This window comes from Pogonomyrmex barbatus, unplaced genomic scaffold, assembly GCF_055798465.1.
Source record: "Pogonomyrmex barbatus isolate J1 unplaced genomic scaffold, ASM5579846v1 scaffold8, whole genome shotgun sequence".
NCBI classification, from domain to species: domain Eukaryota; kingdom Metazoa; phylum Arthropoda; class Insecta; order Hymenoptera; family Formicidae; genus Pogonomyrmex; species Pogonomyrmex barbatus.
Window position 1 is genome coordinate 9390508 of NW_028297182.1, and position 16317 is coordinate 9406824.

A 16317-nucleotide genomic window follows, 5' to 3' on the forward strand; every position below is an offset into this window, starting at 1 on the left:
ATGAAGGTACCTGCGGATGTGAATTTACGATATTACTAGGCAGTAGGGTTACCTCATTACTTTTTTTCTTCACAGCATGATGAACGTGGCCACAAACACCACCTTCTGCTTTCACGATGCTACTGTATTACGCAAGTTTTTTTACGACAATTGCGACTGAAAAATCTTCAAAAAAAGACTCGTAATTCTTGATAAAATCTTCACTAAAGTAAAAATATAATATTATTTAATAATATACACATATTATATATTTCTTATAAATAATTATTTTTTCTTTTTCGAAACAAATTCTGAAAGATTATTCTATGTATATGCAATTATTTACTAATAAGAACAGTTATAACAGTTCTCTAATAAATAACAACGAAAGAATAAAAATTTGACATAAGACAAAAATCTTCAAGTATATCGCAAAAAGGCATTTTTTGCATATTAAACCTCAATTATTTTGGAAATGTGCTGAAAAAATTTGGTTTGCATTGATTTTAGCATTCAAAAATCTATAAGAAACGCCTTGTTTGATTCAAAATTATTTTTTGCTAAAAAATTAGTGTTATTTATCATATATTTACTATGCAGATAAAGAATATCTAATTGTTTATCATTATTTAATAAATACGAAAACGAGAAATATGCAGAATGCATTGAATTTTAAGAAATTTTGAATGAACTATAGTTGCAACATTGAATGTGCATGAAAACATTTTCTGCATGATGTTATTGAATGCTTAAAATTCGATGGTAATAAAGACATATATGCTTTATATTAATAAAGCAAGTTTAATTGTTCGTTAAAAATAAAAATAGACAATAACGAATGAATCATCAAGTTTATTTATTTCAAGGTTATTTGAGTTATGAATTATTAAAAACGCATGAGTATATATATATATATATATATATATATAAATACTTTTGGTCTAAATATTTTAACGTTATATTACGTAAAAACATTGAATATTAAATGACCGTTTTTATGTAATTGAAATGTAAAATGTATGTTTTTGAATAATCGATTAGTAATATATGTATTTGCATATTGCTTTGCATGAGCGATTAATGTTGCGCAATCTTGTATCTATTAATTTTTGCTCATTTTTTATTATTTGTGTTTTCAAAAATGTTTGATGTATAAATGATTAACAATGTTATGGATACATAATAGTAACACAATTGCATCTAAAAAAACGGAATTTTTTAAAAATTTGAACAATTTTATATGATCACGAATCAATTATGCTGCATATTATAATAGTAATCAATCAAATTTCTATAAATATTTAAACATGATTACATAAAAAAATATAAATATATAAAAGTACATTATTATTTTATTAGATATGTGATTATTTTATTAGATTTGTGCATAACAAAAATATGTTAAGTTAACTATATAATGACTTTTATATTTTATTTTTCATATATTTTAAGCATAAATTTTTAGTAAATATGAAAGTATAAAGATTTATAAAAATATTAACTTAAATTTATTTAATAAAAGAAGTAATATTCCAGAAAGTTTAAAAATTAAAATTGTGAAAATTATTTATGTGATATATATATTTTGACAATATGCTTATTTTATATATGCTTGAAAAAGAAATTTTGATATATTATTTGCAATTAATTATTATTATATGAGTTATGTCTATGAATATTTTGACATAATTTATAATGTAATTTATAATTAATAATGTTCAATTTTATTTAGTTTAATTTTTATGAAGTATTTTAAAGAAAGAGGGAAAAAATGTGCGAAATTTTCACCAAATATGAAAATTTTATTAATTCTTTTATTTATGATATTAACTATGAATTTTATAAATCTATTTTTAGTTTTGGATATTAGAAACTCTTTAAATATCTATGTAAACTTCATACTTGGACTGACTCTAAAGTTGAAAGATTAAGATCTAGTCTAACGGTTGGTGGTCATGTTGATATTTTCACATTCAGTTGTGAACACATTCAAGCAGGATGAAATTTACATTCATGTGAATAACTTTTCATCAACGTAGCTATTTTATTTCTCTAGCAAAGCTGGCTTCTAAAGCTGGCTTCTAAAGATTATGAAATGTGCTAGGCGTTCTCAATCTGAAAAGTGACATAAGAATGATGCATTGTATGTTTTTTTTAAATTGTAGATTATTTTGACCCAGACCATAACATTTTATTATTTTATTTTTTTATATTAATATTTTGATTTAATTGAAAAGTTTTTTACATAATTCTTTATTAAATACAATTGACTGATTTTGTTAAAAAATTGTTTTGTGTGTATAAAAACTATATAAATAATTTCCTTTTGAAAAGTGTAATTTCTCTTTTATTAAAAATAAAAATTTTTATTGAAATATCAATCGATATCTAGCCTATTAATTTAATAATGTTTGATGTTGTTAAAGCATTGAATTGAAGTATTCTGCAACAAAGTTGTAGTACTTTTCTTTCTTTAAAATACTTCGTAAAGACGAATAAACAAGCAATTATTTGATCGCGAGTACTTGCGTGCTGAGCGCAGACATGTCGATGTACTTCTTCCGGCTGCACAACCTGCGTCGTCAGGCGGAAGAGGTACGCAAGAAGCGACAGAAACGTGGCAGAGGCAGTCAGGGCGGGCAACTTGGGACCAACCATACGGATCAGTCCCAACCGACGGCTGAATCCATGCAATGCTGCAACCGGATCCATCGGGGTCCAAGTAGACTTTTCGAACGAGCTCCTCTGCAACCTAGCGACTCGCTTGACGAAATCGCCTTTAAAATACCGAGGTAAACTTCACATTTGCACGCTTCTGCATCGAAATTTATTTCATTTTATGTGTTATTGCTTATTTTTTATTGATATTTAAATGTCCTGTGGATTATTATAACCCATGATTTACATAGCAACCTAGAGTTCTTAGTTCGTTAATACATAGCTTACCAACTTTTAAGTATGTGGTTTAATATATAAATATGCTATTTTTTTAATGTATAAATGCAATTATATATGCTCCTGTAAATATAATTCTGTTTTGAAAGATATTTATGCGTGATTCAGGTCTATTTATAATATATTTTTAATTACTCTCGTTTTTAAAAGATTACCATATCAATATATTTTTTAAGAGAAAAAGGATTAATTAATCTTAAACGTAATGAAGATTTTTAAATTATCTAATATATATCTTATAGTACATTGAAGTTTTCCAATTGGCACAAGTTATAAAAGTTGCAAAAGAAAAATCGTTTTAATATAAATACAATTATGAGTTTTATATTTTAATACAAAAAGGAATCTTGATTCACAATTCCATGTTTTACACTTTCAGTTCTGAAACATTGTCTCGCATTTTACAAATTAACTTGATAAAACGATTTACGCAATTTAAAAATGTCAACTCGCGAAACTGATCTGGACCTTTACGATTCAAATGTAATTCTTATCTTGATCTTTGCTTGAAATGAAAGTCGTAAAACATTAAGATAGCAGAATGTCCCACTTTCTACAAAAGGGTCAAAGGTCAAAACGTGAAGCTATTTAGAGAGAAATGTGAAATTTGTACAAACATAAAAAAACTTTAGTATAAATGTAAGTCTCATTAAATCGCCAATGTAAACTTATATTGTGGTTAGCTTTAGATAATTCTTTTTACAAAACTGAATAGAAGAATGAGGTGAAAATAGAGAAAATGATAGCAAATTATATATAATGTTCTTATATTCTTTATTTTATATTTGAAATGGAATTTTAAATAATATTCTCATCGCAATATTGAATGAGAGTATATCATGATTAATAAAATTATATAAAAATATCGAATAATTAAAAATCATAATTAATTTAATGTGCAAATTAGAAGACATTTACAAATTAGAAGACATTTACAAATTTCTTAATTATTTAATTCTTTTATTTATTAGAACTGTAACATATTTTTTACAAAATTGCGTTTCAATCTATAATGTAGTCAATTTATTTGTATACTGTTTGATTAATTGATATTTTATGCTATTTCAATTTACAATTAAACTCAATACCTCTTTTACTTACGTAATAATATTATTTAAAACGATAAATAAAAAACTATTTGTGGTGTAAACTAAAGTCACGATAAATATACTTTGCGAATTGTAAAGCCACCAGTTCTCTTCATTTTGCTTCATTCAGTAAAGGTAAACGAAACGTGTAATGATAGGGCGGTATTGCTCTCTCGCGGAACTCTGAACTACGTGGAAGTCGAACTTTTAATTTGTTTAATTACGTTTGGCCTCCTCCTGAGAGTGCCTGTGGATGCAATCCCCTCAGAATTAGCCGCGCTTCCTTGTTTCCAACGAGCGAAAGAACTCGCTTAGTTTGACAAAATTTCTGGACGCAAACCCGGAGAGTCATGGTTGACAAGACGAGAAGATGGAAAATGATGGTAGAAAGAATTGAATTACGCTTGGATACGCCGACTCTGTCCAACCCGCAAAACTTTCAATCTTATGAGATTGTCACTATTGCGCGTCTCATAAATTGAAGACAGCTATAAAAGTAACACAACTATTGATTTTTTCTGATTTTTCAAATTGACTTTAAAAAATATTAAAACATTTATACAAAATGATTCAATATTTATTATTTATGATTAAAATGTATGATGTTTATGTATGTCTGAATATAAAGACATTGGGATAAAAAACAACTTTTTTTTATTATTTTTCTTAAACAATTCTTAAAATATAGAAATGATAATTGTTTTGTAACTTTCTAATTGATAGTTTATAACTTGTGAGATTTTTATTTAGATTTTCCAAACAATATTATTTTGTACATATTTAATATTGTTTTATAAATTATTCTATATAAATTATTCTACTTGAAAATAAAAATAAAAATTTTTTAAAATTGTTATGTACATTAGTGCTTTATTTAATTAAGAATAAGCCTCTTTTTAGATTTTAAGTTCAATCATATTTTGACGAACAATTTATCAGGAAATTACGATATAAAGGATTTAGTAATGCTGCGAAAGTTCAGTAACAAGATTCAAAACGTCTAGAAAAAGTAAAGAGAAAACAACTAATCTCTATGATCACCGGTGTTTCGCCGCACCCAATCACGAACACACCCCTTTGTCAAAGCTCACCCATGTCATTTACATTGGCAGCAAATTTATGTTGGACTGGACTTTAACGAGCACAACGGCGTGACGACAATGTCTTGGTCATTTATAGCTACGTTCGAAAAGAAGAAACAATGTATACTAGATTTTGAATATTTAGTTTTAAGAAACATAAAAATAAAAATTTTATATTTTATTTTTAATATTCATGTAAACAACATAAATAATATAATATTTTTTTAAAAAATAAGTTTATAAGGAGAAGTCATTTAGTATATCTGTATATTTTAATATAACATTCTAATTTAATTCTAATTCAATATTTGCTTATTATTATTGTATTATTATATTAAGTATTGTGTTGTGTATAAATATATATATATATATATATATATATATATATATATTTAGATTTATCTACTCAATAAGAAGCTATAGTGATTAATTAATCATCATATCTATCGGCAGTGACCTTCAAACATTGCAAAAATGATGAATTTTTATATACTATTTTACTAGAATATCGATTTATTGATTGCCTTATTTGTAAGTTTTGTGAAAGTATATATTTACAGATAATTTTAATGTTCATTTAATATTTTCTGTTGTAACACTTCTTTGATTAGCCATTTCTCTATGATGACTGATATTAAATATTTATGAGAAACGTGCTACAAATATGATTCATTTTTAATCATACTGATTTATTATGCAAAATAAGTTTAACTTTCTTGAGATGCGACGTAAACAACTCGTGTATGTTATTATGCAAGATATGATTAAATCACATAATAAATATTCAGAGAAGCATTAAAGAAAAAGTAAAGAAAATTAAAACTAAAGTGTTTACATGCTTTTTATTGCTACATAAAAGTGTATAAACGATTATTATTATTATAACGTAAGTATTATAACATAAATATAATCAAAATAAAGTATAATATAAATAGACAAAATTGCAATAGAACAAAAATAGATAAGATTTTATTCTATACATTAAATGATTAAATGTAATTAAATTTAAATGTACTAAATGTAATTGTGGTATATAATCATTATCAATAATAATCAAATTCAATATAAAAAGAATTATTTAATGCTATTGTCCATGTACATATTTTTTATATCATTATATGTTATTTTATTTCATTATATGTTATTTTATTTCATTAGAATAAAATTTTACAATTAATAATATAAATAAATAATAAAAATAATATAAATAATAATGTTGTCAGATGATATTAACGAATTATGAATAATATGATTATAAATAATTGACAATTAGCATTGTTTTCCTTCATACGTGAAATAAAATAATAGAAAATGATGTATTTTAAAAAGTTACAAGATGAAAAAAGAATAGAACTAGTGCTTTGTAACAGGGATGCGGCATATTATGGCGTATATCAGCGTAATCAAAAATAATCGAGGCCATGTGAGTTCCACATAGTGGAGCACATCGTTATACTTCCATGTACATGTTTCTCGTGAGAATATCGTCGAGGATTTTCAGACCCTTATAGTACTATACTTATAACCTTCAATGACAAAGAGGATGTTTTTGTCTTCGAGGTATCCTTAATAAAGTTACAATCGGAGATAAGAGAAGGGTTGTTTCAGTGAAATATGATCATGCATTAGCGCGGATACGAACATAATTCGAAATCATCACTTTTCAGCGCGTACAACCGCATTGTCGAGGTGCAAAGGGATAGCAAATGGTGGCATTAAACTTGCTTCACTGTTAGATAACTACATCTCATGTCTTGTTACTGCTAGAAAAAAATATTACTTCGTTGCTTCGTAAGGAATACATTAAGAAAAAAATAATGTATAAGTCTTTATGTATAAGTATCAAAATCATGTAAATATTATTTTAAAATTAAAATAAGTTAAATTAATTTTTATTTTTCAATCAATTTCAAAAGATTCTTAACATAATTAATGAGATACTAATTACTTAATATTGAAGAATGAATGTTATAATAATGGTTTACTGTTACATTTCTATTTAATAAAAAAATATTTATTACAAATTTTTTGAAAAATTTCTTTTGCTTTTACCTTTAATTTAATAAAAAATAAAGGATTATATATTTGATATATTTACTATGATATCTAAGTTATTATATTTAACATAACATTTTGGCAATATGATTCTTTCGATTTTGAAGCACAGAAGCGTTCATCAATCTACTTCAATGCCGTGGGGATCGCTTGAGGTTTAGGGAAGAAATAAAGGAAGTGCTAGCATTTTCGTTAAGATGCAGACAGCGAAGCTAGTCATATATTTTCGCTCGATATCGGAATAAATGTTCTTACTCTCGGAAGCTTGTAAAGTCAATTTACTACTAAGCACATTGACGGACATTTGTAACGAAGTGGTAGTAAATCTCAAGAATAAAACCATAATTCTGAGATGTCTGTGAGGAATCGTCGAAATGTCGATTACTTTGTTGCAACATTTAAAATGTTATATTCTCATTAGGCTATATTCTCAATGTACATTTAACGCAATACGATTCTGATGCTAAATGTCAAATCTTTCTGATTTTAAATGCTAGCAAGCATTTGTGTTTTATATATATAATGTGAAAATAATAATAAGTTTTAAGGATTTTAATAATAAGTTTTTATATTTACATTTCATATATTAATTATTCAATATAACGAACAATACACTTAGTATCATGATAATATTAAATGTATTTTTAAAAGTAGGCAAATTTCAAAATTTCTTATCAATTTTGTTTATTAGATAGACATTAGATGTTATTTATTTTATTATTTAATGCAATTTTGTGATTTAACTCCTTCACATAGTAGTATTATAGTAAATATAATAATATATTTAATATAGTATATATATATAATATATATATATATATATATATATATAATAGTATATATAATATAGTATATATAATAGTATATATAATAGTATATATAATAGTATATTTCCTCTTTATGTTCAACATATCGTAATTTTCCAGTTTGTGGTCTAATTGTAATTTGATATTTGATGTTGCACGTTTCAATTAGTCTCGATTACATCAATAAATTACTTTCATAAATATTAAGGTAAAACATTATGAAATAGAATTAAAGTTAAAGATTATTACATGTATGTATACTAGTTTAGAATATATTTTAAAATTTTGCTTTTCTTTCTCTCTTTAGGTAAAAAACTTTATATAAGAAAATATATTTTTTATATAATATTAATTTTTTTATTTTATACGGGATATTAATTAGAATATTTAATTTTTTAAGTTTAGAGAGAGAATTTTTTAGAGAATTTTAATTTTTTAACATTTAATTCTTTTAATTTAAATAAAAATATTTTTTTTATTATTATGCACCATCTTCATTTATTAATTATATTTTTAGAAATATATATTATTGTTAAATTATTGAAAGATATATTTATTTATAAGAGTAGAAGCATACATGAATATTAAAAAAATCATTTGCTCTACAATTTCGAACTAAATATCTTACGTTAATTGAGAATTAAATCAGTATTTTGAGAAATGCTAAAATGAATGTTCATTATATTATGTCAAAAAAGAATCAAGTAAAAAAGAAAAGTCAGAGGTCGGAATGAGCTTAAAACTCGCCAAGCGTCTGCGTCAAACGTTGCTCAGGGGGCGCCTCACAACAGTTCGGAAAGCTCTGAAAAGCTCCGAGTGCTGTCGCTGCGATGTCGTGATGGGTGTCTTACGAACTAAGCGCGTCGGGTTTGCAATAACCAACCCTTGTCACTTAAGGTGACCTCTTCAAAAACATGAATAAAATCCTTGCACTGATGTCGTAATCTTATCACAAGAAGAATGCAAGGGGCAAGAACGCAAATATAGATAGGAGAAAAATCATAAACCATTCAAGCCTGTCATCAACAGACCTGTTAGTGATTATTGAAAATTCCTTCTCCAGCATTTGCATTCCTTTTTATACGATGTGTCAGGAAGATATTTTTTTAAATAATATAGACATTACAATATAATTTATTTTAACTGCTTGGTCTTACAAAAGATGATTTAATTCTGCAGCTTTTGATAATAAACTTATGATAATAAATCGAAAGATTATAAATGGATGCTTTTAATAAATGAATGCTTTTTTCTGAAAGTTTCAAAACTAATGTGTAATGATAATTTTTACATCTATTTACATGCAAAGAAAATTATTTTTTTTAATTTTATTAAAATAAAATATGGAAGTATTAGTATCTCTTTGTAATTTTTTTTTTGCAAAAGATTTACTTTTATTCTTGTTTGTTTATCGACCTTTATATTGATTTAATTGTTTCTAAGATATCTTTGTTACTTCTCATTCTAATAATTTATACACCAGACATGGATTTTCAACTAATTCTAATTCTTTTGCATATTGTTTCATTTAAATTCTCTTGTAAAAAAAATTTATTTTATCACATTCATCGAAAATTTGTTTCTATCGAAAGAAAGGAAAACGAAAGTTTTCTTGCCTCGATTAACAACTTTATTATTATTATTATTCTTGACAGTTCTCTGCTATTGCAGAAATTATACAGCATTAATTAATGACAGAATTAATGATGAAGTTTGTTTTGAATTATGCGCACATATGACTGAATAGTAACATTGCATTATAACATAATTATATTACGTTCTTATATTTATTAGCGTTATTGTACTGTATTATGAATTGTACGATTGAAATTGAAATTTTTTTCTAATAAATTTCAGGAAATTTATTTGAAAAGTTTCATGTGGATTTGATTATAACTCAAATTTTGTTATATAACACATTGTATATATTTATAACATATATATTATAATATTTAATATTATACACACACAACACATACCACACACAGACACACACACACACACACACACACACACACACACACATCCATAAAAATCAATTAACAATTTTTCTCTACGTTTTTATAATTTTAAAATTTTTATTTATTTCAATTTTGCTTTCTTGATAGAAAATACTGTTACATAGTATTATATATTAGTATTTGTATGTTTTTCTACATTGACTTTCACTGTCATATTGTATAATATAACATGTACATGTAAAAAGAGAATGAGACAATTTAAAGTCGCAGTGCTTTTTATAATATTAAAGAGGTACAGCCAAGCGATGCCCTTTTTAAATGTTGGGATTCTTATGATTGATAATGCCGGCAAAGAACACTAACTTTTGCGTCTTCACCGGTTGACGGTTCTGAAAGCAAGAAATATACGAGGTAATGGTCTTTTTTTGAATTTCTTACGGTGACTATGAACTTTTCTGTGCAACATTTCGGTGTTGAATATAAAGCGTTCAACTTCATATCAATCATCGTCATTTCTATTTTTTCGGGAATATAAAGTTGAAAATGTCATATAAAATGTCTTAAAAAATTATATTATTATTTAATTTTTTTTTTTCACAAGAAATATGAAACAGTAAGAGAGAGAGAGAGAGAGAGAGAGAGAGAGAGAGAGCACAAATAAGTTATTATCATATTAATTATTAAAATAATTATAAGTTTTATTAATAATATAGTAATTTTAGATTTTTCTATAAGAATCAAAAACTTTAAGTATGTTTTATATGTAAAATTTTTGCTTAGTTTTCTACAAGAAAGAATAGAGATTATACTAATGATGAACTTCATTCATGATTAGTATTATTACGTTAGTACTATTATTTTTGTTTCTGTTACAAATACTATTTTAATATAATATAATAAATATTAATACAATATAATAAAAATGATTGATTTATTTATGTCAAAACCTATATTAAAATGTATTATAATATATTATTTGGAACATTTTTATTTTCTTATATTATTGATTTTTACGAAGTATGATTTTTCTACATAAAATAGTATTTGCATCAATTTACAACTATTTTATAAAAGAATTTTAAAAATTATAGTTGGTGATATGACTGTTTGAATTTATTTCATTTTAAAAAAATCTAGCAACCAAGATTTTGCTTGCCGAAAAATAGCCATATTTCTCGTTGTAATTTAAAATTATAATTAGAAAAAATATTGATTAATATAAAAAATATAATTTGCATTATCTTCGGGCTAAATGTAATAATTTAAAAAATTGGTTTGATAAATCACTCTTTTTAATTAAAGAAACACGTTAGGCATTTTACTCTGATTGACAATTAAAGTAGTTTATTTCAATTAAAGTAGTTATTTCCTTTTGTCGTTCTATTCTTATCTCATTATTCGATCAATGGCATGTGCCGTCTGTTGCAATGCACGTTCAATGTTACAGATTGATTTAATCAAGAACGAGAAGCCGTGAGTCATCCGTCAGAAAATTCGATTCCCGAACTGTGAAACTTGTAACTCTCGTGGTTATAAGAAATCTCTATCTCTTCACTTCGAGGAAATGCACTTCCACTATTGCTTTCAAAGTAATCAGACCGATCCCTATCGATTTTCGATTAGCACTATCAATGACTACGACGATAATGTTTTACCTTTGACGTTAAAATGAACAAGTAGTTTGAACTAAGAATTACTTTGTAAATACAACACATATCTTCTTTTTCTCCGTCTCTTTTTGTTTTTATTATATTTCACTGAGCAATATAATATACAACGTTCAAATATATCATAATTAATATAAATTATAATTATGTTATGGATGTGGAATATTCAAATATAATTGCGTTGAAGATAATAAGTAACATTTTATATATTTTCTGCATAATCAAAAAATGCAAATATAGCATAACATTAAACATTAACAAAAGCTATTAACATTTTGCATATAACATCATTTTTATTTCGTGGAAATTTATCAATATGCTAATAGCACATTGTCTATGCAAATTGTATTCAAACTATATTCAAACACTGTACATTGTCTTAAGTTTATTTTTTTATTATTGAAAGTTATTATTGAAAGTACAAATTAGGAGATTAAATAGAAAGTTGTATGTTTCTATAAATTGCATAAACTGCAAGTCAATTTACGCAAAGCGGTGCAATATAAATCCGCGAGTAGATGATCTTGAGTCGCGATTGAAAATTTTTCACAGGACTTGGAGTGGATATTTTTTATGCATATCTCGTAGTCGAGTATCCCAAGCCACTTTTAATGTTGAGCTATCCCTTTTTTGCTGTATCCTCACGTTGCATCGATGTTTTATGATCGACGACGTCAATATCTTATGGGCAGAACGGTTTCACTCATAAATTCGCATTGAGATATTTTGGATTTGAATACGAAAGCTATAGATTCGATAGAAAGGAGAGGGGGGGAAGAAGAGAATCTTTTCTACCTTATTCAACGAATTTCGAATGTTCACATGTGTATACATGATGCGGTGCGAAAGTGAAGTGACCCAACAAAGAACCCGAAGAGAAAAGGATTAATCTTGCATGCGATAGCCATATTGATCCTTTTTGTTAACCTTGGGCATCTTTTATTCGTGATGGAAATTTATATGCGTTACGCAAAAGATCTTTTTATTAAAAAAAAAACTCAATTCAAATATTTAATCAATAAATATTTATTAATTTAAATTATTGTAGATAAATCACAAAAAATATTTATTTAAGATAAAATGTGGATAATTTATAACCAATTTACAGCTAATTATTATTGTAAGCCACTTTGTGATAAACTAGCAATAAAAATAATAATTTAGATTGAGTAATATATTTTATTCAATTTTATATCTTTAGAGCTAATGTTCAAAACAAAATTTAATAAAAAAATAAACGAATAATTAAAAATTAAAACTAAATTATAAATTTAATTATTTATAATTAGAAATAGAAATTTAATGACTGAAATTATAATTAGATAACTTTTACATTATCTTTAGTTATCAAGTAATCTATGATTAATAATACATTTGCTAAATATATTCAAGTTCCGGTAAAACGAATTTTGCAAATGATCGATATTCATGAATTTTTTTGTATACTTTTGTATATCTGTTGATTTACATGTACCGTTTGCATACATTAGCGAAACTTTTACGATATATGAAATACTCGCAATCATGAAAGAGTGTTTTAGAAGTTAGAGTGCAAGTATTTCACACAAAAGTGCTACTTTAATGTAACTTTTATATAATTGTATTATTAATCATGATACTTTAAATGAATATTTATTTACATTAAACAATATATAATAAAATAAACTGTAAACTATGAAATTTTATTATTTTTAATAATATTAAATAGAAAGTTAAATTAAATGTCCTTTTGACATTTAATAATAAATACATCTTTTTAAAAATAATAAATATTTGTTTTATAAAATCTGAAAAAGATTTTTATAAAATTTATTAAGTATAAAGGAATTTTATTTTATAAAATGTATTTTTTACTTATTATTTATGTAAATTTATAAATAATTTATAAATAATTAAAATTATTATTTTCTCGATCTTATGATTAGATTACTATTATTAGTGTTTCATAAGTTGTGTGCTTTAAATAATTTTTAAACAAGCTTATTAGATATGAGATACATGTATATCTATAAGATAAATTTTTTGCTAAGAATGAAACTTCGCTAAGCGAAGATCATCAGATCATAATTATTGATATATCTGCGTGTTCTTCATTCATTTCGAAAAGCAGAATCACATCTGACATCTATTTATCTCGTTTTTTACACATTTTGTTAATATAATTACACATTTTTTATTATCGCTATTATTACCATTTTTTAAATAAATATTTATAGAAAGAAATATAAAATATATTTGGAAATATATAAAACATATCAGGAAAAATGTTCTAATTTGAAATAAGTTACCGCATATTCAGTATATCAGCATAAGCATAGAACGGTTTAATATAGCGTTTTAATAAATATGTTAATATTAAACTGCATTATGGCAAAAGAGATGATTTATCATTTGTAAGGATATTAAATCATTTCTTATTGTCTTATAGTCTGATGTATTAACAGATTAAACTCACTAATTGACAGACAGGTTTCAGCCAAAGATATTATTATTCCTGATTATGAGAATGCAAGAAATAAAATCAATTTTAAATTTATAAATTTATAAAAATTATTGAAATACAAGTACTGTAATCAAAGGTATTTGCATTTAATATTTAAAACTTGATGATTAAATAAACAAATTTAATATTATAATATGGTATTTGCTAATATTCAGCAAAATTAATTGTTCAATGAATAATTCACATTTATATTTTACGATTGTTAGTTACGCTGGTAATCTTAAAAATATAATTTCATCCCTTTAGCTTATTTACAACTTTGTAAAAATTGATAAAAATTATCTTTATTCTTCCTCGAAATAAAGAATGATGGTTTCCGTATTATTAATAATCAATAAGCAGATTTTCTCATGCCCATAAACACAGGAAAATATACACACAGGAAGCGCATTTTTACGAAAAAATATCTCTACAATTCATATGTCATAAGTCGATAGGTAATATAATAATGAAAGAACTCAGAGAGTCTTGAAATTAGACATGTTGAACATTGGAACTATGCGAATTAAAATCTTTCATATAGTTCTCCTTCATATAGCTCTCCTTGCGACTCTTCCTTATCTATCGGTTTCTCTTCGAGAGAGAGAGAGAGAGAGAGAGAGTTATCGGCTAGTTTGTCGAGGAGAATCAGGAGAGGGTGACGAAGAGCGGAGCTTGCGCGGTGCTAGGGGTGCGCGTCGTCACGACAAAGAGAGCTTGAGGCTGATTCCGCTAGTCGGCGCTAAGCCAGGCCACGCGAAGCGCGCTGTGCTTGCACGGAGCTTTCACGGGAAAGGACCCGTCAAGCCGGCGGTACGACGGCTCCTCTCGTGCGCACGCGAGAAAGGTGAGCCGATGGTACCACGACAACTCTTTGTTTCCCAGTGAAACGACGGCCCGCACCGAACGCGAGCAACGGGGGCGACGGAGCTTCCGAAAAATGCGGTACCTGAAGAGAAAATCCCGCTGCCTTGTCGTGAAAGACCGCGTCGGATTGCGTCCGTGACAGCAAACGTCACTCGGGATAAATCGTTTTGCTATCAGCGATACCAATAACGATTCCCAAAGTAATAGGACCAAGCTCTCCCCTGTGAGGCTTCGAAACTCTTGATAAACTTGAAAGCAAGATCGAGTAGTATTCCCAAGAAGCCTCTCTGGTGGAACTCCGTAAAGAAAGGACCAACACACGTTGAAGAGGTTCGAAAGTAAAACTTTCGAAAATAGGACCAACATTTTCCTGGAAAATATAAAGCGTGATTGTTGACAATAGAAGAACGTCTCGTTGCTACATTATGTTGGATGACGACTCGCAGAAGGGATGTGGAGCTATTTTCGAGAATGTCCTTCGGGAATATACAACACAAGAGTAAGGTGGACTCAAAAAGAAAAAGACGTGGTGGACCACAAAGAGGAGGAAATCTTCTACAAAGAGATTTCCAATGTTCTTTCAAAGCGACTCTGCGAGGAAATTTCAACAAATTTTGAAATTTTCAAGTTTCAACTTGAACTTCAAGAAACGACATCGGTCTCCCTGGGTGATTATAGTGCGATTATAGCGAGCGACTATAACATCAGCGAACCGTGACCCTGCAGAAACCTTTAACGATGTGTCGTTGTTGATTGATGCAATTTGTGGAATCAGTCTCATCATGATGTCTGCCGACATCATAATTTTGATCGTCGCCCTTTTTCTAAATTAATAAACTTCTTTCGGCGTTTCTACGATAATTGTTCATCGTTCGTGAGAACGACCGCGTGGTGAAAGTTTTCCTTTTTTTGGGACGCATTACAGAAAGTACTTTTTATAACTTTGCTGAATATTTTTTGTATGTGAAAAGAGTACGTACGTTTCGAGGTTTTACGAGAAAAGTCTCTTCTTAAGATAACAAAAAAAAAGTCTTTCTAAAACGAGCAACGAGAACTCTTCTAAAACAAGATTAGTATCGCTGCAACGAGAAAGAAATAGATTACAATTGTGACATTGAGAAAATTTGCCTCTCACCCCCTCATAAGTGTATTCGATTAAGGGAGCAATATCAGCAAATGGCAAAAAGGAAAGAAGGGAAAACGGGAGGATAGATGAGGGAAATGTGGCGTCTGACATTGTGCGACGAGTAAACAAGCGGGCGCACCTTCCTTCTAATTACGAGATATTTAACGAGCACGCTGGTTGGCGGGTCCAAAAAACGTAGAGTATTTTTAATACGCGCACACACAACGCGCACTCACGCACGTACGGCGC

At 27.1% G+C, this 16317-nt stretch overlaps 1 protein-coding gene across 6 annotated transcripts in view; it reads left to right on the forward strand.

Annotated features, from left to right (window-relative positions):
* Positions 1 to 16317, forward strand: part of LOC105427039 (potassium channel subfamily T member 1) — a 95989-nt gene that overhangs the window by 47311 nt on the left and 32361 nt on the right. For 3 of the 6 annotated variants that reach the window (XM_089083701.1, XM_089083702.1, XM_089083703.1), the window contains one exon: positions 2522 to 2771. The exons of the other annotated variants lie outside the window; for them this stretch is intronic. In XM_089083701.1, coding sequence (XP_088939827.1) covers positions 2522 to 2771 — 250 coding nt within the window. The remainder of the gene's footprint in view (positions 1 to 2521; positions 2772 to 16317) is intronic. 6 annotated transcript variants of the gene reach the window in all.